This window comes from Nicotiana sylvestris, chromosome 6 (genome assembly GCF_000393655.2).
Source record: "Nicotiana sylvestris chromosome 6, ASM39365v2, whole genome shotgun sequence".
NCBI classification, from domain to species: Eukaryota; Viridiplantae; Streptophyta; class Magnoliopsida; order Solanales; family Solanaceae; genus Nicotiana; species Nicotiana sylvestris.
This window is the reverse complement of record NC_091062.1, coordinates 43,051,930-43,074,894: the sequence shown is the minus strand read 5'-3', so window position 1 is coordinate 43,074,894 and position 22,965 is coordinate 43,051,930. Positions and strand designations below refer to the sequence as shown.

The following is a 22,965-nucleotide window of genomic DNA, read 5'->3' as shown; positions in this document are numbered from 1 at the left end:
ATGAAGTATATTGAGGATTGTCGATACCAGATCTGTGAGAATGAAAGAAAATATTTCTTTTTTAACTGAAAAGTTTCTCTCAATTAGTAGGAGAAGATATTAGACATTTAGAAATTAGCAATAACAGAAAGTAAAAATGCGAATTCCTCCATTATCGGCGGCACCAGCGGCCGAAGAAAAAAAGCAATTGAGAACTCTAAACCCTAGCAGCTTTCATTGCTGCTGATATGTTGCAATTTCAGCTGAAGAAGAAGGTAAGTTTTGGGATCTGACTAAATGGATTACTGCATAATGCCAAACCCAAAACCCCTTCAAATTTGATTAATTTTTGAGGTAACTAGGTTGGGCGAGCGTGTGGGAAGGGTTCAGATGGGTTTTTTTTTTTTTTTAATCAAAATTACATGTGTCACTTTTTAATTGGTTCATTAGGCAAGTGTACAACTTAAAGGGGTCGTTTATGTATTTCGCCAATAAAAAACTCATCTGGAAAATGAGATGGACTGTCACATCTAATTGTTGACAAATGGCTCAATTACCCATACAAAATTACTAAGAGAGTTTATTTAGAAAATGCCACTGTCTCAGGTAGAACAAATGATCCACACAGCATCCATTTTCCTGGTGCAACAAGGCGAACCTTGCGCATCTCTACCTCAAAAGCCACCTCAGATAGTGCAATCCTGATTTGCTGTTCAAGTATGAAGAAGAAAAATTCAGCATTCCCTCAGTAATACCTGGCCCAAAAAAGTTCAGTCAGATGAAAAGTAACAGCGAACAGGCTAACAACAGACCTCATGAAAGTCAAATTCAGGATCCTGAGCTTTTGAAAACCCATAAACATGGATCCTTGGCAAGGTAAATTGCCTATCCTTGTTCCTCTTTCCGAAAATCCCTCTAAATGAATCTGCAAACATGAGAAAAGCATTTATGTATTGGCTATATGTCTAGATAAATGGGATGGAAGGTCTGGTTTTTTTGGGGGGGCACTGCATCTCCTTCCTTGAACTAGAAAAAGAATGTAATGCAGCAGCACATTGCCTTCTGAGAAAAATCTCGAGGTGCTGTCATGCCGCATCATACATATCAAATATGGGAGTAAACGAACTCATAAAGAGGCAACAATATTAGTGACAAGAAATGCTATTGACATCGTTGCACAGTAGAAATATTCAAAAAGAATTATCCATCGGATAATCCATAGAATCGTGTCTTGCAATTGTGAAATGTCATACAGTAGATCTACTTCAACACTACATTGGAAACAGGGTGTCTTTCCCCATCAAACTATTGCCTAATAAGCATGTTAGTACACATATATGGACAAAACTAAGGGAAAAGGATACAAAAGAATGCAATATAATTGTATCAATAAATTCAAGAAAATCCCGAGCCTCCCTCATGCTCTTCATAAGCTTTTTCGATGCCCCCAGAAGCTTGGTTGTCAATAATTTTCAAAACGCAAGCTTCACATGCTTCATTATTGCAACAATTACTGTAAATACTCGGAATTCTACGGTCCAACTACAAGTCACATGCAAGTTAGCATCGACAAAAAGTAACAAATTCTTCTTTCAATGAAAAGCTTTCTGAAGTCATAGGTCCAACCAAGAGAAACGGATAACTGAGAACAACAATGCTGCTGAAGCTCTAACCACAGAGTAATAGGAGACATCAAACCTTCAAAAAATTCACTAGCAGGATACTTCCTCATTAAAAGAAGAGAAATTGAGGCGATTTCTGTTAGCAATATAGAGATATTTTACATGCTAAAAAGCAACTTAAATGAGAAGAAAGGAAAAGAGGTCAAGAACTGAGCCACCAGGAGCCTATCCAAGTGCTCAATCAACAAGAAGTGCAGTTGAAATATCAAAAAGTCATATTCTCAATCTGACAACTATGGAACTGCATCCAGGATATTTGCATTTATAACAACATACCCGGTGTAGCCCCACAAGTGGGATCTGAGAAAGTAGACCGTAGAGTGCACGCAGACCTTACCCATGCCTTTTTAAAGGCAGAGAGGCTGTTTCCGGTAGACTCTCGTCTCGGGAAGGAAAAAGGGGAGGGGCAGATATTTGCATTTACAGTAAGAATAAATTAAATAAACTTGAAGCAGAGGGCACATTTTCTCAACTAAATCACACCACATCCTTGGTGCTCACAATTGAAAATTTAATGGATAAACTAACACCAACGACTATCAAAACTTTAAGGTTGAGTACATTACAGAAAGACAGCGTACCAAGAAACTCTGCAGCATCATTTGGCAAATTCATTACTACTTGAGTAATTGCCCGAGTTTTTTCACTCGCAAAAATACTGTCAATGAACCTCCTCCCATCCATGTTAAAAATCTACAAGATAAATGAATAAACTAAGCTGTGACACCAATTATCACTGGACAAATGAATTCAAGAAACCAAAAGTTGAATCTTAATCATGAAGACACCTGCAAGATCAACGCTGTAAATAAGTGAACTCGTCTTGGAGAAGAACCTTTTCAGTTCCAATGATTATTTGGTTTTTGGTGATAGCATTGCCTCATAAATAATAAGTTCAAGTGTAACAGTAAGAAGACTAAAAGGTACTCCATCATAACCAAAGAAGTAGCATGAGCAAAGCGACCCACTTTTAATTTATTTTCCTTGTTTATTTGTCAATCAAGACCACCAAAAAAAAGGCAGATGACTGAGTTCGTACGCCAGATCTGAAATTCTTCCATAAATAAGGTTTTCTTTTTGAAATGGAAAAATATATTCCTTTAAATAAAAAATTTCAAACAAAAAAAGAAACTAGAATTTCGTGCTATATATATATATATAGATCCTATGCGTCATTCAGAAGTTAGTGACATACAGCAGAAAATATGACTTGTATGTGGATGATTTTGTACCTCAATCTTCCTCTCGAGTTTGTTACGGACACAGTTTCTTTCTAGATATTCAACAGCAGAAGGGTTCAAATCATTAGCGTATACATATTTGACCTTCTTTGCAGCAGATATTGCAATGGGACCAATCCCAGCAAAAACATCACCTGAGATTTTAACAATTGGCAAAAAAGAGAGATCGCCAGAAGATAAAACAAGTTAGAAGAGGCACTACATAGAGACTAATTCAGATAATAAGCAAATGGCAAACTTATCAATGTGGAGCAGACCACTTCATTGCCATTTGATTGGGTACTATTTAACCAGTGTCAGTTTCTTTGACTAACTCGATGACAATGTGCTCAATTTCAAAGGCGCACATCCATTCTACCATAATTTTGACATTATAGAATTTGACGAGAATATTTTATGCTCTCTTTTCATTTCATAGCTCCAAGGTGCCAACTACTAATAAATACTAGAACCGTGGCCATCGATGTCTGTGCATATTATTCAAATCATTTCTAATTGTTCTGTCACATACATATCACTAAAATTCAAGAAAAAATTCAAGTAAACTAATTCTTTTAGGACTTTTTAATTGAAAACTACTGACACCATCATGGACTAAACAGTGCGGGAATGTAGTGGAAAGGCCACGAAAAATATTCAAAATAAACAAATCTAAGTGCAATTGTAGAGAAACCACCAAGTCTGGAACTCAAATATGCATGTAAGAGTGCTCAAGAGAACTTACAGACAACATCATCATGGGTGAAGCAACTAAGAAGCCTCTGTCTTTCAGTTGCCAGCCTAGAATTCCAATATCTACCAGAAAATGACAAAATTCATAGGAAAATATCAGATTCTGGAGACAATAAATTTTCATCCTAACTTATTCTTATTCACTTAGACTCACACTGTTGATAAATCAACATCAAAATAGAGTCCATTCTCGACTACAGTGGTTACGAGAGAATGGTTTCCTGCCAAAACTTCTAGCTGCATTGTTCTATAGTCATTGTGAATGGCATCAATTTTATTGGCAACTGTTTGTATCTTCGGCTTGTTCTTGTCCAAAACTACCTGGTAAAAAACGATTCACAGAAGTGAAGGAGGATAGAGGCCAGTGGATTATTGAGAAATAAGGTACCTTTGCGATAAGTTTCTTGTATGGGAGATGTTCATCTCTCAAGTTTAGATGGGCAATATGCCCAATGGTCTCAAAAGCTGAAGGAACAATCATGCCTTGTGGAAGCAAGACCTCTAAGACCTGCAAGGTGTAATTTCCTCGTTTATGTAAGATGTAATAGCAACTTGTGCAAATTCCTGACAGTTTCAATCATATTAAAGACTGCCCACATACCAAAGGAAACAAGGTGCACATTCCTCATTTATGTAAGATGTAACAGCAACTTGTGCAAATTCATGACAGTTCCAATCATATTAAAGACTTCCCACACACCAAAGGAAATAGGAACAAAACAAATGCATCAGGGCCTTCAATCCCACCCAATTATACATGAAGGCTCTGGTTATGACATTTTCAAGTTCGGTAGATTACGAGACACCCGTTGATACCCATGAACCTCACATAACTAAAATGGCTAAACGTTGTACAAAAATACTCGTCCTTTTTTTAATTATTATATCCATCCTAGAAAAGTAATATTAATAGCAAAAAATACGGCAGATGGTCAAGAATATCTAAGGGACATACCTCATTCATTTGCCAATAATTGTAAAATAATGTCAACTTGCATCTCACAATTTCAAAACTTAATCTTGTACTTTCCTCATTCTGTTCTTTGAGGACTGCCTGCAAACATAGTTCAAATTCGTAAGATAGGAGCTATTAACCTACATAAATATGCAAAAACTTGAATCTAAGCCTTTAACTACTACTTTGAATCAGTAAAACAAGCATTCTATAACCACCACATCCCCCTTGGCCACTATCAAACTACTTCTCCAAATGATTTAAATACATGTTGGCGCATCTCAGACTTCAAAATTAAGATTAAGATGAATTATCCTGAAAACAAATGCTCTTCAATGATTTGTTCAGACATATAATTAGTAGACTTCTCGGTAAAAACTACATCATACTCATACCCTCCAACTATCTAATTCTATTCACTACGATAGAGGAAAGAGTATCAATGATGACAAAAGGGAAAAAGTATATCAATGTACAATACAGTCTTGATATGTATTATATCAACAACAGACCAACTATGTTTTAAGTCCCACTCGTTCCATTCTTGTCTCTTAGACAAAAGCTCAAAACAAACTACATAACATACTTCACATTTGCAACCATGAACAAAATAGGTGCCTGACAACAAACCACATTAGACAAGATGTTTTTTCAAAAAAATCAGCCTGCCACTCTACTCTTCTCTACCTAAATAAGAGACTTGGTTTACCAGCTAGGAGACGAACTTATGAGTTGTGGTGTGTATACAACTCATACCCAGCTGCACTACTTTATTTGTAGAACCAAAAGCTATGAGGCCTCAACATAAAAAGGGAACAATTTAATTCAAGGTAAAATTTAGCAAAAACAATCCATATTTCAATTCCAAGTACCAAGAAGACATCAGTCATGAAACTCAAAACATATACATATCATAAAATGCCATAGTGCTAAACAAAAAGCGGAAACCTTAATGGCCTCAGGCATTTCCTCTATCCCCTTGTTTGCATACCTCTCATCCAATAGCAATAACCTCGTCGATCCACTCCATTTTCTTCTTCTGATAAAATCATCACCCAATAACCCACTCAAATCCTCATCTCCACTCCCCTCCTCTTCAACCACCTCCACCAATGCCATCTCATTTCTCCCTAACCCTTTCCGCTGTCTTCCACTTCCCTCCTTTTCCTCTCTCTTCTTCTTACTCTTCTTTGGCCTCGATAACTTAGCCAAATTCTGAAACTTCACATATCCTGTCGAATTGAAAGTTCTGGCAAGTTTATCTCTGTACAACACCGAACACATTTTCTCCCCATCTCCTTCAGCTTTTCCATAAATTCTTCGTTCCAATGCGATTAGGGTTTCAGTATCATTATTGTTTCCTATAAATTCTTTTAATTCGTCATCAATATCGTCACCGGGAACCCTAGCAATGTTACGAATGCGCGGCCAATTTAAGAGGTGGCCCCGTAATTTGCTTTCTAGGGAGAAACAGTGTTCTGAAGGGACACGTAAAGCGGTTATATCGAAGACTCGAGTGAAATTCTCTTCGTCAAAGTTATCAGTGTTTTGGTGTACTTTGTGGCCTTTGTAGAGGGAAGGGCCATAGGAATGGGGCTGAAATAGTGTTGAAGACGAAGTTGTGGCGGCGGCGATGGTGGTGGAGAAGAGGGAAGGAGTGAGAGGTTTGGGGAAAAAGCGGCAAGTGAAGTGGAGAGAAGAAGTTGAGGAAATATTGATTTTGTTGAGTATAACGGCGGAGGGCAACGGGTAGAGAGCCATCAATTGAATTTGCCGTGGTAACACATACATACAGTGTAGTGTTGGAAAGGGCTGTATATCGGTTAGAAATTTTCTCTGGGAAGGTGATAACGGAGAAAGATACAGTTTGGTCGCCGGAAATGGAAATGGTAGCCAGAGCAACAGTGAGCTAGGATTGCAGGACAGATGTAAGGCCCAGTTTGCCCATAAGAATTTTTTCTTTTTTTAAAAAAAAAAATGTTTGTCCCCGAAATTTTACAAATTTTTAAAAAAATTGAAAATAAATTTTTTTCCCACTCACAAAATTGTAATATCTTTTCAAGTAAATGCATGTTCAAATATAATTTCAAACTTTAAATACCATTTTTCAATTTAATTTATAATTTTTTTAATTATAATTCTATGTCCAAACGCCTACTTAATTTTTCTAAAAATATTTTCGAACTCAGATTTTCTAATCTTCCAAAAATTTCACAAACCGGTTTCTGGACATCATAATAAAATTAAAGACATTTGTTTGTCAAAAGGCAATTCAATTCATTTTTTTTCTTGTATAAGAGATGATTACATATTTGAAATTTATACTCCCAAAATATGTGTTTTAAATTTCAAATTATGTATTTCAAGTTTGAAGTTGAAATCTAATAGGCCATATTTTAAAACAGCCAAATGGTATGTTTATTCTACTAAATATAGATATATTGTTATAAATTAATAATAAATAAATAAATAATAGTATTGCAGAGAAAAGTATAGGGATCAATTATAATGGAATCGAACCCCTCTATTTATAGGAAAAGAGTGACTTAGCCATTAAGTAACAACAACAACATACCCAGCATAATCTCACGGGTGGGGGTCTGGGGAGGGTAGTGAGTACACAGACCTTACTCCTACCTCGAGAGGTAGAAAGGCTATTTCCAAAAGACCCTCAGCTCAAGAAAAGGTGGAAAGGAAGAATAAGGGAGAAGAAAAGGAGGAAAGAGGAGGGGAGGAGAAAGGCGATAAGCAAAGAGGAGAGAAAGTAGCATCAAATAGTAACCATCAGGGAGCAACAAGATCCAGTAAAAGGGAAGAAAAAGTAGCATCAACCAGTAACAATCAGATAGCAACAATCCCAGTAGCAATTTACAAAAACAAAGGGCGTGGTTGCAAAGTACCAGATACAATAACAAACTAGAAGGAAGTAACTTTCAACCCACAACAAGAATATTAATAGTACTACTGGTAAACCTATTGTCGCGCCCCCTTTTTTCCCTCCTCGCTGAGAGAGGTCCGGGTTTTGACATTCCATGGGGTGCAATGACTCATTTCCTTTTGGGAATTGGGTATTTGAAGAGTAGTCACCTAACGAATTAAGGTGCGTTAGGGCACCTAGAGTAATTAACTCTTGGGTTGGTTTGCATTACCAGAGATTAGGGTAAGGGCTCGAGATAACCTCGAGGGGAAGGTGTTAGGCACCCCTCTTGGTCCACAACTGTGGGTCCCGACCGAACTTATATTTACAAATTAGTCCATACAAATAGTTGAATCAAATAAGTACAACATGTTTGAACAAGTAGTGAAATAAAGGTTGAATAAATTATAAAGGAAAGTGTCAAACAAAGAGAAGGTTTGGGGTAAAAAGGGGCCCTAGGTTGTTTATCCTATAGGATCACTCCACGCTATGTCCGGTAAACACTCCTCGAGGGGCTATACGTAATATTAACGCGTAATCATCATATCCCATGTCTACCCTTTCCATCCCCTTATTGGTCATGCAAGGCGAGTGTTGGTCACTGATTTTTATTGCGTGCTGCTACCTGTCCCTTCTTAATAGTCCCTGAGGGAGTTAGGACCTCTACCTATAGGCAGTTCTAGACGGACCCCTAAGGTTTTAAAGGCAAAAATCTAAGGCGACAGTCAAAGAAAAGCATTTAGGACTTTCACATAAATGGAGCAATTAAAGGCTCATAGTTTCCTCCGTAAACAAGCATGCATGCAACACAACTCAACCACAAGTAAGGTCTTTAGTAATCAAAAGTCCTAAAGCAGAATTTCTAAGTGATTATGCAGGAATAAACCACTTTCAGATACAGAAGTCACAACCTCTTAGTTGCCTAGGATCTCTTTTTTAAAAGCCCATTAGAATTTAGAGACGTTGAGTGACAGAAACAACTTCAGACAAATGCAAGTTTTGAAGATGCCCTAAGGCTTGCCTATATGCAGAATTGGTATTTATGTTAATGCAGGAACGAACAAGTTTTCGAAATAAACCTTTCAATACCTATGGGCAGGATACCTAATGAGATTAGAGCAATGTTGAAACTACCATTTTCAGGAAATGTCGTTGCTTAACAAAGCCAGTTTTGAGAACTAAACTAGGAGAGATACAATTGATCTATTAGGCTAATTAGAGTTACCAGACAGAATTGCGAGTTAGATCCCTATAGACATGATATCTAGGTGTATTACTGGTCTTAGGCAATTTGCAGTAACCTGTGAAAAACTTACTGAATCGGAATTATGTCCTATAGGCATGATATCTATACTTGAATTGATTAAAAACATGATGGCTTGGAACCTAGAAACATGATTTCTAACATGACAAATGCAGGATTTATGAACATGGTTTGTATCTTATGCAAATTATATTAAAAGTGAAAACCTATAGGCATGATGTCTATTATGCAAAATGAGATCAGATTCAACAAGAGTCACACCCTATGAACATGTTTTCTATTGAATAAAGCTGGCAGATTTGAAAGTAAAATCCTAAGAGCATGCTTTCTACCCACATTACCCCACAAATTATACATCTACCCACCCTTTTTCACTAAATGTCCCAAATATCTGTTTACAAATCATTATAGGGCAACAAATGAATTACATAAGTGAAATAGAAAATTAAGAAGCTATTCTATAAAGATCCTGCAATCAGGCCACAGTTACCCAAAGCCTCCAATGGTCTTTCAAACCTCATTTCCATAGACAAATCAAAGTCTAGGTGCATCAAAGTTCCCTAAGGGTCTCAAGGACCCCCTGAAATACTTACACCTAGTCTTAATAGCCAAGCGTTGAACTAGTGCAGTGTGGAAAGCTAGCCTCAGTATGCTAGAGTTCCAAGGGTTCTCAAGAGAATCTCAAGGCAGTACACATACTCAAGGGGACAGAACTTATAACTAGGAGTAGAGTGAAAGTGCAGGACACATGTTTGAAAGAAGTTTATTAAAGACTGGAGTGAAAGGTCTGTTTTGAAAGTAATTAATAATAGAGATTGTTGAAAAGAAGTTGGCAGAGTTCAAACACTTTAGGATAGGACCATACAACAAGTGAATGAACTCAGTAATCACACAGGGGTTAAGGGGGTTTGGGGATACATATACATTGACTGCAGACACATGACCCCAGTAGGCGTATTAGGACTGGTATGGACATGCTCAGAGATAGTTTGACACTGGCATAATCACAAACCAGTCATGAACACATAGAGGGGAATAGGGACTTGGGATTCACAAAGTGGTAAGTACACAGTAGGTAAAAGAATACAATTGTCCAGGCATGCTTGAATCACACAAGGGAATGCATGGATTTAAAGGGAAGGGATTCATATTAGCATGCTTAACTACAAACTTCACAATAAAACCACAAGTAAAAGCAGGCTAAGAATAACAGAAACTGAAACAAGAAGAGAAACATGTTGTTGTTGTTGAGATTTTAAATTAAACTAGGACATATCAGTGAAGATAAAAGTAAGCAGAATGAAAGAACCAAGGAGTACAAATAATTAGCCATGGTTTGCAGCCGGCTAATAGTAGTAGAATAACACGGAGATTTTAAGTAAGAGAGGGGTTTTTGAAAGCCAAGTGTGTGTCTTGTTTGTGAAAGACTTAGAGTATTTATAGTTGAAAGTAGGTAGTGGAATAAGGTAAAAAAAAATTATAGTAGTATACTAATTTGAGAACTCAGAATCAATCACTTCAGAGAATCAAGGAAGTACTTCCTTGAGTTAAGGGGGTCAAGGCCAAACGGGAAAATTCAATACCATATAGGGGGAGAAGAATCAGTGCATAATTAAACAAGGAAAGGAGCCAGAGTTTATTAGGTATAAAGTGGTCAATTAAGACCAAATTCAGAAAGACCCAGTTAAGGAAAGGTTAAGTAAAACAAAGTACCATGGAAAATAAGGCAATAAAATCAGTTAATTCAAACAGACGAGTAGAATTCTAGGACTTTGAAGGAAAATCTTTCAATTACCAAAAGTTAAGGAAAATCAGAATCAATCATGGGAGTCATGATTCTGCATACCTCAACATATAAATAGAAGTAGAAAACAAACATGGTCGATTATATAGGCGGAAAGAAATATGAGATGAGCAAACACAGTTATGTAGATGTGATGTAAGTAGGCTAGAGTTTCAGCAGAACATATTCGAAGCATGGTGACCACGAGATTAACAAGACCAAAGAAAAATCATGCTAACATACAGAAGCAGAGTAAAGAAAACCAAGCTAATACACAGAAACAAGTAAAGAAGACCAAGACAACACACAGAACAAATAAAGAAATCATGCCAACTCAGAGAAACAAGTAAAGAAAATCTTTAATAAAAAAAATTAGGGCTTTTTAACAGAGTTGAGTTAAAAAGCAGTAAGAGCATAGAATCGGTCAAGATGAACAAGGGAAAAAGGTTTAATCACAAAGAAATCAGTCGAAACAGGTATAGAAAGAACTCCGAAAACCCTAGTTTTTCAAATGGAGTAAAAACGGTTTAGAGTAGAAGATCTTTCAGAAGAAAGCTCGAGAATAAGCAAATCATAGAAAGAAATAGGCTTAAAGCATGAAAAATAACATAGATCTGAGAGGTTCAGGAGAGAGTTAGGGTTTCAAAAAGAAACCCAAGTAAAAATCAAAAGAACGTGTTGACACTTCACCGATCGTAACATATAAGGTGTGATTTTGCCCAAAATCACACCGGAGAACCCATAAGTAATAGAACCAGAAACCCTAGGTCCAAATCGACATGTCCTAGGATCCTTGAAAGCCTTAGAGATGATGAGCAGGGTGATGAGAGACCCATTGGAGGTTTGGGTTGAAAAGGATAGTCGCCGGAGATGACCAGAGAAGGAGGGGAGTGGAGGAGTCTAGGGTTAGGTTTGAGAGAAGAGTGGAGATAAGAGAGCATTCGAAGGCGGTGGATTGGGAGAAATGACTTAGGGTTTGGGTTGTTTGGAAATTAAAAAGGAAAGGAATTGTTTGGACCGTTAATCTAGGAGATCAACGGTCAAGAATAAAATGGGTAGGTGGGTTTCGGGTTTGGATAAGGGTTAATAGGGTATGGGTCGGGTTTTTTAATTGTAAAATTGGGCTGGGAATTAGGGTCCGATTGGGCTATAATTGAAAGCCAATTTGGCTATGATTTAAATAGCCAGTTTTCCTCTATTTTAATTTATAAAAAAAATAGATAATTTTTGGAAAAATATTTAAGGTGCCAAAATGAGTTAAAATATATAAATAATAATTTAAAAATACAAGATCCAATTTTATGCATATAAAACATAATTATATCTTAAAATGGGCTAACATTGCAATTATATGCAATTTAGCTTTAAAAAATATTAAATTGTAATTGAAAAAATAGATAAAAATTACCTTATCCATATTTTGGCATAAATATAGAAATTCAATAGATGAATTATCAAAACAATAATTTTGAAAATAATTATTGGGAATTTTATGGATAAAAGGGAGAAAATAAATCAATTTAAACCCTTAAAATTATGGAATAATAAAAACCTTGGGCATGCTTATATATATATATATATATATATATATATATATATATATATGCTATTTTGAAAATATATAGGGAAAATTGGGTATCAACAGCGGCCCCTCTTTACCCGGGAAGGATAAAAGAATTTTCGGGTAAAGAAATGATGGCCAATTTTGACTGGACGAGATGTTTTGAGAGATAGAGGCTGAGCTCCGGTTTCCGAGTTGCCTACATATCCCTGGTTTTATAGGAATCAATCCATGTGTAGTTCTGGATTCACCTGCGGAGTATGACGATGAAATTTTTATAAGAACGGACACGAGATGTGGAAGCGGCTACGGTGAGTGTTTAAGCCTCGAGATGGTTGGAGGGAACTGGAGCGGGATTGCTCCTTCTAGGATAGTGGTTACTTACTGGTTACCTGCAGATAAAATATGCTACAAACGTATTTGCGAAAATTTAAACATGATGCAAATTCCCTTTGGAAAATAAAGGTTGTCTTCGGACGGTTAAAGATGACGTCCTTGGACCATGACGTCCTGGGCCATAAATTGTTTAATGAGGGATTCGCAGGCCATGAAATGTGTTTCTCGGGCCATAAAAATGGTGCCTCCGAACCATGACGCCTTTGAATAATGATATGCAAATTTGAGATATCCTCGGGCCATGGCATGGTGTCTTCAGGCTATGAGGATGGTGCCTTTAGACTATGATGGGTGCCTTTAGACTATGATGACCTTGGACAGATTGGCGATGTTTCAGCCCATAATATGCAATAATATGATGTAACAAGACAAGGCTTAGTATTGCGAAATGGAGGGTAGAGCTTAACCCGATTTAAAAGCAAGTAAATAGTAGTAGAAAATATAGCAACATTAGTGCAAAGAGGGACAGTGTTTAGTCCCGCCCAAGTGGGGAGGTGATAACTAGGAAATATGATGCATTTTACACTCCTTCTTGCTTAAGTTTTGATTAGAAATGTGCACAAAATAGTCCTGAAGGCTCACAAGTTGTGCTTGATTGCAGGTTCGATCAACAAGGTGACAAGATGCCAAAAACCAGCTCAAAAAGGAGTGAAACTTGCACAAGTACCAAAACAAGACAAAGCTTAGTCAAACAGGGCCAGTGCGGCCGCACACCATTATGTGCGGTCCGCACAAGTGAAGTTCAGAGAGGTTGTTATTCAGGCCAAAAGGAAATGTGGCCGCAAGGGGTTTTGTGCGGTCCGCATTGGGATCATTGCGGCCGCACTCGATTTAGTGCGGCTCGCGAAACCAAGGTTCAGAGAGGTGGTATTTTGGAGGATGAAGGTCAATGCGGTCCTTTTTGTGCGGACCGCACTAGTAGCCACCACGACCGCACTTGATTTCGTGCGGTCCGCATTGCCCAAGTTCATAAAGCTGGATATTCAAGTCAAGAGCCTTAGTGTGGCCGCACTCGATTTTGTGCGGTCCGCACTAGCCCCGCAGGAGTATTTTTATCCAAATTTTTCAGCCTAGTATAAATAGATTCTTTTCCCATTTTTAGGTCATCAGATAGTTTTTGTACTGAGCTGCGCTCGTGACTTCGTTGCTTTTACCTATTTTGAGTAATTTTAGCTTAATTTCAACATTCTTCAAGTTTAATTTAGCAATTAATTATTATGAGTTTTCTTCATCTATTTCTTTGTTTTCTTCTCTAATTATGAGTAGCTAGACCAATAAGCTAGGGTTGTGGCTCAACCCTAGTATGGGTAATTGATGAGTCTTTTGTTTTTATGCTTGATTGTCTATGGGTGTTTGATATTTGGGCTAATTTAGGGTTTTCATTGTGAATTAGTGGTTGCAAACACTAGTTTATGCCTAGTAAACTTTGGTTCTTCTTGAGAAAGAGATCCTAAGTCTATGAAATTAGTCCAACAAGGAATTGGGCGTATTCAAGAGATTGACAGCCCCAATTAAAGGGTTAAACCTAGAGATAGTAATACCCAACTTGAACCTTGATTGCTTGTGCAAATTTGCATACCCGATTGGTCTTGAGAAGTCAATTCGGGCAAAATCACTCGAACTACCGAGAGATATAGAGTGAGTAGAATCGTTCAATGGTTATATCATACTCCCCAAATATGACAATCTAGCTTTAGACTCAAGAATCCGTCAATTGACCACCTAGGCGAAAGTTGCTACCCTAGTGCCTTTTAATCATTTGAACAACTAGCAATAGTTTAACCTTAGCTTTATTTAGCATAATTTAGCATCGTAGTATTATACAATTAGAATTATAAATCAAACAAAAAATGTGTAGAAGTGCAATTAAGAGCAAATACAAAACTCCACTTTAGATAGATACCCGACTCTAATATCTAGCTCCCTATGAAAATCTATCACGACCTTAATCGGGTAAAAGCTACTTCGACCTCTCTTGCTACTTTATAATAGTGTAGGATTGGCCACGATCAACTTTTTAGCGTCGTTGTCAAGGAGCTAACGGTTTTGGCTATCTATCTAAATAGTTTTGTGTAATGTTCTTTTTTCCTTCTGTGTTACTAATTTGTTTGTGTCACAACTTCAAGTACAAAATGGAAGCAAACGTAAACAATGCACCTCTTGGAGATCTTCCGACTGGGAAGGAAGTAGATGACAATGTTGAAGATGAGGATCATATTGTGCCTCAAGGACAAAGGAGAGGCCACCAGGCTAATGATAATATTCCATACCCTCCCCCGCCACCTCCAAGAGTGGCTCCTCGAGTGCTTCCAAACCAAGGTTATGCAAGTGCAATTGTCCCGCCCCAGATTCGGGCCGGCAATTTTCAAATTACCAATGTGATGCTGACATTGCTAGAGTAGCGTAGGTATTTCACGGGCACTGCCAATCAAAATGCTTACAAATATCTCAAGGGGTTCGTGGATACCTGTTGGGGAGCAAGCAAACTAATGTGTCCGAAGATGCACTTCGGTTGAGACTCTTCCAATTCTCACTTAGAGAGGGAAGACATTGGATTGGCTCGAGCGACTTCCCAACCATTCCATCACTACTTGGGATGAGTTCGCGGACAAGTTCATTGCAAAAATATTCTCACCAGGGCATATGGTAGCATTGAGAGATGAGATCTTGGCTTTCAAGCAAGAGCCCACGGAACCTTAGCATGAGATTTGGGAGCATTATAGAACAATGGTGAAGGAATGCTCCAACAATGATATGACTGAGGCGATGATCCAACAGACTTTTTACCGGGGCATTAACACAACAAACCAATGCATAGTGAACCAACTTACTAGGGGCAACTTTATGAAGCTGTCTTATGATGAAGCTTGTGACATTCTTGACGAGATGGCTGGCACTTCGTCTGCTTGGCAAAGTATAGCCAATGTGCCCCAGGGTGACCCCACGATCACTCATTTGCACAAAGAGTTACATGATCATGGGTAGGCTATAGCTGAGTTGACAACTACTATGAACCAACTAGCAAAGGCACAGTTGCAACAAGTTCAAAATCCTCGCCAAGTGAATGCTATGGAGGGTGTCAACATGCTTGTCAACAAAAGAAAACAAAGAGGTCAACAGAATCAAGGGAATTCAGAGCAATTTGACAATGATTGTGGCGGATTTCAAGATGATGGTTATGATGGAAAGAGTGAAGAGGTGCAATACATGAATAATTATCAAGGCCAAAGGGGCAATTCTTCCAACCAACAACAATGAAGACCCCAAGGTTATTGGGGAAATCAACAACAACAAGGCAATGGTAAATGGGGGAATAACAACCGAAATAACAACTGGGGTAATCAGAACAACAATCAAAACAATCAAGGTGGATGGAATAATGGAAACCAAGGAAATCAGGGGCAAGGCTTTCAAAGGCCCCCAATGTACCAACAACCGAACAATCTACCCTTATTTCCATCCCAAGGTCCTAGTTCTTCTACCAATAATAAGGGTAGAATTGAAATGATATTCGAACAAATGATGAAAAAGAATGCAGATTCTGATGCGCAGTTGGCTTCCCACAATACCTCAATCAGAAACTTGGAGGTTCAGTTAGGCCAAATCTCACAGTCTTTGAATACTCGTCCTAAGGGGCCTCTACCTAGTGATACGGTGGTTAACCCGAAGGGTGGGAACAATCATGTTATGGCGATAACTACAAGAAGTGGAAGAGGCGGTGATGTGAATGCCTCTAAACCAAAGCAAATTTTGAGTGATGAAGTTGAGTTGCAAGAATATGAAGTTTCTTTGGTGGTTGAAAATGTGATTGATGACAATGTAAATGAAGAAATGAGGATTGATATTCAAGATGCCGAGGTGGAAACTTAAAATGACGTGAACCCTTCTAGGGAACACACAATAGACATGCTGGAGCCGGTTGTGCCTAAAGCCAAGGTGCCTTTGCCAAGGCCACCTCCGCCTTATCCTCAAAGGCCCGCGAAGCAGAAAAATGAGAATCAGTTTAAAAAGTTCATTGACATGATGAAGATCTTATCCATTAATGTGCCTTTGGTAGAGGATCTTGAACAAATGCCGGACTATGCTAAATTCATGAAGGACTTGGTGACAAAGAAATGGTCCATGGATTGTGAAACTATAAAGATGACTCACAAGTTAGTGCAATAGTGCACTCAATGGCCCTGAAGCTTGAAGATCCCGGTGCTTTCACCATTCCTTGCACCATTGGGAGTACGGACTTTGCTAAGGCTCTATGTGATTTGGGGACTAGTATCAATTTGATGCCCTACTCAGTTTTCAAAACTTTGGGTATTGGGTAGCCTAGGCCAACTTCCATGAGATTACAAATGGTAGATAGAATGATGAAGAGACCATTGGGTATTATTGATGATGTGCTTGTCCAGGTGGACAAATTTATCTTGCCAGTTGACTTTGTGATCTTGGATTGTGAGGTGGATTATGAAGTTTCTATCATTTTGGGGAGACCTTTCCTTACTATTGGGAAGGCGTTAGTTCATGTGGAAGTAGGGGAACTCACCTTCCGGGTGGGTGACAAAAAAATGGTCTTTCATATGTGCAAGTCAATGAAGCATCCCAATAGTTTCGAGCTGTGCTCTTTTGTGAACCTTGTCACGGCAGTGATAGTTGATGATACCAGTGCAATGATCAATGTGGAAGACCCTCTTGAGGCCATATTGTTGAATCTTGATGTCAATAAGGATGCAAGCCGGGTGGAGTGTGTGAATGCCTTACACGGAATGGGATCATACTCTTATGAGCCTAGAAAACTTTCTTTGGATATCGAGAATAGGAAGACTCCACCAACAAAGCCTTCAATTGAGGAACCTCCGGTGTTGGAGTTGAAGTCGTTGTCTCCACACCTCAGGTATGAGTTCTTAGGCACTAGTTCTACTTTGCTAGTTATTCTTTCCTCTTGTCTTACTAACATGCAGGTTGATACCACATTGGCAGTGCTTCAAAATTGGAAAAAAGGCAATTGGATGGACTTTAGCTGATATTCGGAGGATAAGCCCCGCATTCTGTATGCACAAGATTATTCTGGAATATGATGCAAAACCCTTCTTAGAGCATCAAAGGAGGTTGAACGAGGCAATGCAAAAAGTTGTGAAAAAGGAGGTGATCAAGTGGTTGGATGTCGGGGTTGTGTACCCCATCCCTGATAGCTCTTGGACTTCACCGGTGCAATGTGTACCGAAGAAGGGTGACATGACCGTGGTTGCAAATTCCCAAAATGAGTTGATTCCTACCAAAACCGTCATTGGATAGAGGGTATGCATGGACTACTGCAAGTTGAATAAAGTGACCGGCAAAGATCACTTTTCTTTGCCTTTTCTTGATCAGATGTTAGACCAACTTGTTGTGCATGCCTTCTACTATTTCTTGGATGGGTATTCTGGGTACAACCAAATTTTGATTGCTTCGGAAGATCAGGAGAAGGCCACATTTACTTGTCCATATGGCACTTTTGCCTTTTCTAGGATGCCTTTTGGGTTGTGTAATGCACCGGCTACATTTTAGCGGTGTATGATGGCCATTTTCACTGATATAGTGGAAGACATTTTGGAGGTGTTCATGGATGACTTTAGTGTTGTGGGTGATTCATTTGATGAGTGCTTGAAGAATCTTGATAGAGTTTTGGCCCGTTGTGAAGAAACCAATCCTGTTCTCAATTGGGAAAAATGCCACTTTATGGTGGAAGAGGGCATAGTTCTTGGGCATAAAATTTCAAAGCATGGTATTGAGGTAGACAAAGCAAAAATTGATGTGATTTCAAGGCTCCCTCCCCCTACCTTTGTCAAGGGAGTTAGAAGTTTTCTTGGGCATGCCGGGTTCTACCGGAGATTTATCAAAGACTTTTCGAAGGTAGTGAATCCTTTATGCAAGTTATTGGAAAAAGATGCCAAGTTCGTGTTTGATGACAAATGTATGCAAGCCTTTGAACTTCTCAAGCATAAGTTGACCACCACTCCTATCATTACCGCACCTAATTGGAGCTTGCCCTTTGAGCTGATGTGTGATGCAAGCGATATTGCGGTTCAGGCAGTTTTGGGTCAAAGAGTGAACAAAATATTTCATTCGGTGTACTATGCGAGCAAGACAATGAATGATGCTCAAGTGAACTACACGGTGACCGAGAAAGAACTTTTGGCTATTGTGTTCGCAATGGAGAAATTTCGGCCGTATCTCATGGGTGCCAAGGTCATAATCCATACTGACCATGTCGCACTTCGGTACTTGATGACGAAGAAGGATTCTAAAGCTAGACTGATGTGATTGGTCTTGTTACTTCAAAAGTTTGATTTAGAGATTGTGGACCGGGAAGGTAGTGAAACCAAATGGCGGACCACTTGTCCCGCTTGGAGGAGGAGGGGAGGCCTCGTGATGGCCTAGAGATCAATGATTCATTTCCCGACGAACAACTCCTTTCGGTGTCGGTGAATGGCATGCCATGGTTTGCAGATGTTGCTAATTTCCTTGTGACTGGTATAATCTCGTGTGAGCTCTCTTCTAACCAAAGGAAGAAGCTCAAACGAGATAGTTTGGATTTCTATTGGGATGAGCCGTACTTGTTCAAGATTTGCATGGATGGTGTGATCCGAAGGTGCGTCCCAGAGGAAGAGCAATTGAGTATCTTGGAAGCCTGTCATTCCTCTCCATATGGTGGCCATCATGGCGGGGCGAGGACCAGTGGAGGATTTACATGGGAGGGGGTGGTTCACATGAACCCATCCTCCTTTCCCTAAACCTTGTATAGCACCAATAAATTTCAGCACAAAATACTTGAATTTGTATAGGTGAACCCATACTCAATTGAACATTGTAATGCACTGGTAGAGAAGTACACCTTCCATCCACCGGGTAGGTGGTTCGAATCCCCGCCATACCCTTTTTAAAATTATCCATTATTTCACTTTTTAATTAATAAATTGGCTACATACCCATGCTCCTGGGCCCGCAGTTTAAAGTTTCCCATGCTCTTTAGCACACACGTTCTTTTTTTCTTTTCCTCTCTTTATTACTACATAACTGCTTCTTAGTCTTTCAGTTATACTTTCAAAATCCCTAAATTAAAAATACCTCTCCACCCAAAACTCTCTGGCGCTCTAAGTCTTCTGCAAATTAGCAAAATACCAACTTTTCTACAAACAAAAGTCACATATTTTTCCAGTTTCTTTATCAATCTCACTTCTTCTTTTGTTTCTTTATCTTTTTTCTTTGATTTATGAAGTTGGGTTGAAAAGAATAACGTTCATGAAGCCAGAAAATTCAATAATGGTGTTTAAATGTTTAACATCCTTTTCCAGTGGGCTATGCAAGGGTGTTCTAAGCCTATTTTTTAAAAAACAAGTAATAGTTTACCCTATACATAGTATAATTTTTCGGCGAACGATGGTCAGTTTGTCGTACATAGCTTCGCCCTGGGTGCACCCATTTTCATGAAATCCTGGATATGCCTCTGGCGAGGGCGGCTTCCAAAGTTCTTAGTTGTGGGTTTTATTGGCCAACTTTGTACAAAGATGCAAGTGAATTAGTGAAGAGGTGTGATGAATGTCAAAGAGCAGGTGGAATTTAAAAGAAAGATGAGATGCCTCTCAATACCATTCTTGAGGTTGATATTTTTGATGTATGGGGCATTGATTTTATGGGCCCGTTTGTTAGCTCGTGTGGGAACACATACATTCTTATGGCGGTGGACTATGTTTCAAAGTGGGTTGAAGTCGTGGCTTTGCCCAACAATGAAGCCCAGAGTGTTGTTGCATTTCTCAAGAAGAGTATTTTTACAAGGTTTGGTACTCCTCGTGCAATTATAAGTGATGGGGGGTCTTATTTTTTCAATAGAGCTTTTGACACTTTGCTTGCAAAGTATGGTATCAATCACAAAGTTTTTATCCCCTATCATCCTCAAGCAAGTGGCCAAGTGGAAGTTTCAAACAGGGAAATCAAGAGTATATTGTCAAAGACGGTCAATACAAATAGGACCGATTGGTCAAAGAAGTTGGATGATACTCTATGGGCTTATAGAACTGCTTACAAGACTCCGATTGGTATGTCTCCGTATTGGTTGGTGTTTGGGAAAGCTTTCTATCTACCGGTTGAGTTAGAGCACAAGGCCGTGTGGGCTTTGAGGAAGCTAAATCTTGAATTGGATGTGACAGCAAATCTTCGTGTGGAGCAGCTCAATGAACTTGATGAATTCCGATTCTATGCCTAATCCAGTTTGTCCTTGTACAAGGACAAGATGAAGTACCTTCATGATAAATATGCTCGTAGCAAGGAGTTTAAAGTGGGTGATTTGGTTATCTTATTCAACTCTCGGTTACGTCTATTTCCGGGAAAGCTTAAGTCAAAATGGAGTAGACCTTTTGAAGTGGTATTTGTGACCCCGTTTGGTGCACTTGATTTGAAGAACAAAAATGGGGAAGTTTTTAGAGTGAATGGGCATAGGGTCAAGCACTACTTGGGAAAAATTGATGACAGCCACATGGTGGAACTTCTTCATCTCAAAATGATTTGATGGTAACCTGCGTCGTGCCGTGACGTTAAATCAGGCGCTTCTTGGGAGGCAACCCATGTGTTTTTATTTTTTTTTCCTTTGATTTTCATTGTAGTGTGGAATTTATTTTTTGGACTGACTGGTTGTGAGATGCTACAGGATTGTGTTGATGCAGTGCAGAACAAAGTGGAAGAAATCTTTCAAGTCTCTGAAGTTTGCAATGCGAACCGCACTACATTTTGTACGGCCGCAAAGAACTTAGTGCGGGGGAACGAAATTAGTGCGGACCGCACTAATGATGGATGTAAAAAAAAACCAACCAACCAACTCTCTGAAGTTTGCCACCACGGTCGCATTATATTTTGTGCGGTCCGCGGTGGACTACTGCGGCCGCGAAGCATTTTATGCGGACAGTACTGGTTGCCTTCTCAAACTGGTGTAAATTCCGTGTGGTGCGGACCGCACTGCATTTTGTGCGGTCCGTGGTGGGTAGGTAATCTGGGCCCTAGGACTTTTTCTATAAATAGTATATGAGGCCCTCATTTTGAACTTTTCGATCTTTTAACTCTCAGAGCTTTAAAAATCATTGTTCCTCTCCACTTATTGCACGTAACTGATCACTAAGGCTTAATCATCATCACAATATCTTACTTCTGGTACTTTCATCTCTTTTCAAGTGTTAATTTTATTATTTTCATTAAATTTTTGTTTTTTTAGCTCTTCTGCTTTTCCCGTATTCCTTACGATTTGGTAAAATTAGGTTAGTTACTTTCTTGTTTAAGGTAGGATTAGGTAGTTAAATGACTGAATCAACACTTAGGGAACCTTTAATAGGTGAAAAATTGGACTTAAATTGAGCATTTCATGAACCCTAGGTTGGTGCTGTGTTTTGGTACTCAGTGCGGACCGCGGTGGAAATAGTGCAGTCTGCGGTGCCCTTGTGCGGTCCGCAATGGTATTTTGTGCGAACCGCATTGTTAAAAGTTCTGAAACCTGATCATTGAGGACCGTGACCGCATTACATTTTGTGTTGTCCGCGGTGCCTCAATGCAGACCGCATTTCCATTTTAAGCGATCCGCGGTGCATTTATTCAGAGAGTGGGTAGTCTAAACCCCACCTCTGTACATACCGCAGTGCCATTTTGTGCAGTCCGCATTGGCCTCTCTACGGCCGCACTGCATTTTGTGCGGTCCGTACTCTGCAAGTTTGAACTGTCTGCAACATTTTTCTGCAACGTGAATCACAATGCTTTTCTGGATACTACAAGTCTAATGAATGTTGTTTGCAGACAATGGTGAAACAAAAAGGCAAGGGTGCTAAACAAGCAGGTAGATGAGAGTCTTCCCGGGGTGGGAAACAAAAGATGATAAAGTTGACCCCAAGCCCAAAAAACATAAAAAACACAAGGAAACTCATCACAGTTGTTGATAGGGCTATTGATTAGTCGGGGAGTGAGTACGAGCCCTCCCGGGAGGTGTCATCAGATTCAGTGCCAGAGTACATTGCTGACTGGCCAGAGAGAAACAGACTGAGAGATACTCTTCCACTTTCTCCCACTGCCCAAGCTTCAGTGCGTGTATCTCTGAGTCGTCTGAGGACTCAGCTGCCTGTAGTAGAAATGAATACTCCACTTTTCCCACAGCTTCATTATCCGGAGAGGGTGCAGAAGGAGAAGAAGAGGTAGTAGGAGAAGGGGGTGAACCTCAGGTGGGAGGAGTAGCGAGAACTAGAAACCCGGAGGTGTGGCAAGACCGTTTTGTGAGCGAGGTGGCCTACCATAAGTTTAGAGAATGGTGGCTTGTGAGGAAATTGATTTCGGAGCGAAGTTTTGTGGATAGAGACCTCTTGCCTCACAACCCTAATGTGAGAAGACAATTTAGAGAGAGAGTGGGCTGGGAGTACTTCTTAAGCAACTATGTGGATGCAAACGAGCACCTGG

The 22,965-nt window shown here is 39.3% G+C and overlaps 1 protein-coding gene across 2 annotated transcripts; it reads right to left on the bottom strand.

Moving 5' to 3' along the window:
* Positions 1-436: 436 nt before the first annotated feature.
* LOC104224159 (tRNA (guanine(37)-N1)-methyltransferase 1) lies at positions 437-6,524 on the bottom strand. 2 transcript variants are annotated; one of them, XM_009775745.2, is made up of 9 exons: positions 5,538-6,524; positions 4,590-4,688; positions 4,023-4,142; positions 3,789-3,955; positions 3,627-3,697; positions 2,894-3,036; positions 2,243-2,354; positions 792-904; positions 437-688 (listed from the first exon to the last, which is right to left on the bottom strand). In XM_009775745.2, the coding sequence occupies exons 1-9, from the start codon at positions 6,378-6,380 to the stop codon at positions 560-562; spliced, it is 1,797 nt and encodes a 598-aa protein (XP_009774047.1). In that variant the 5' UTR covers positions 6,381-6,524; the 3' UTR covers positions 437-559. The 2 variants fall into 2 exon arrangements, with proteins under 2 accessions (XP_009774047.1, XP_009774048.1); XM_009775746.2 differs by lacking the exons at positions 437-688; positions 792-904 and adding an exon at positions 1,528-1,691 and having other exon boundaries at positions 5,538-6,520.
* Positions 6,525-22,965: the final 16,441 nt, after the last annotated feature.

Excerpts from the sequence above, each read along its gene's own strand:
- LOC104224159 (XM_009775745.2), bottom strand. The coding sequence starts at position 6,380 with ATGTATGTGTTACCACGGCAAATTCAATTGATGGCTCTCTACCCGTTG. Across the intron at positions 4,143-4,589 it reads ATTATTGGCAAATGAATGAG|GTCTTAGAGGTCTTGCTTCC; the intron begins GTATGTCCCTTA and ends TACACCTTGCAG. Across the intron at positions 689-791 it reads CTGAATTTGACTTTCATGAG|CAAATCAGGATTGCACTATC; the intron begins GTCTGTTGTTAG and ends ATACTTGAACAG.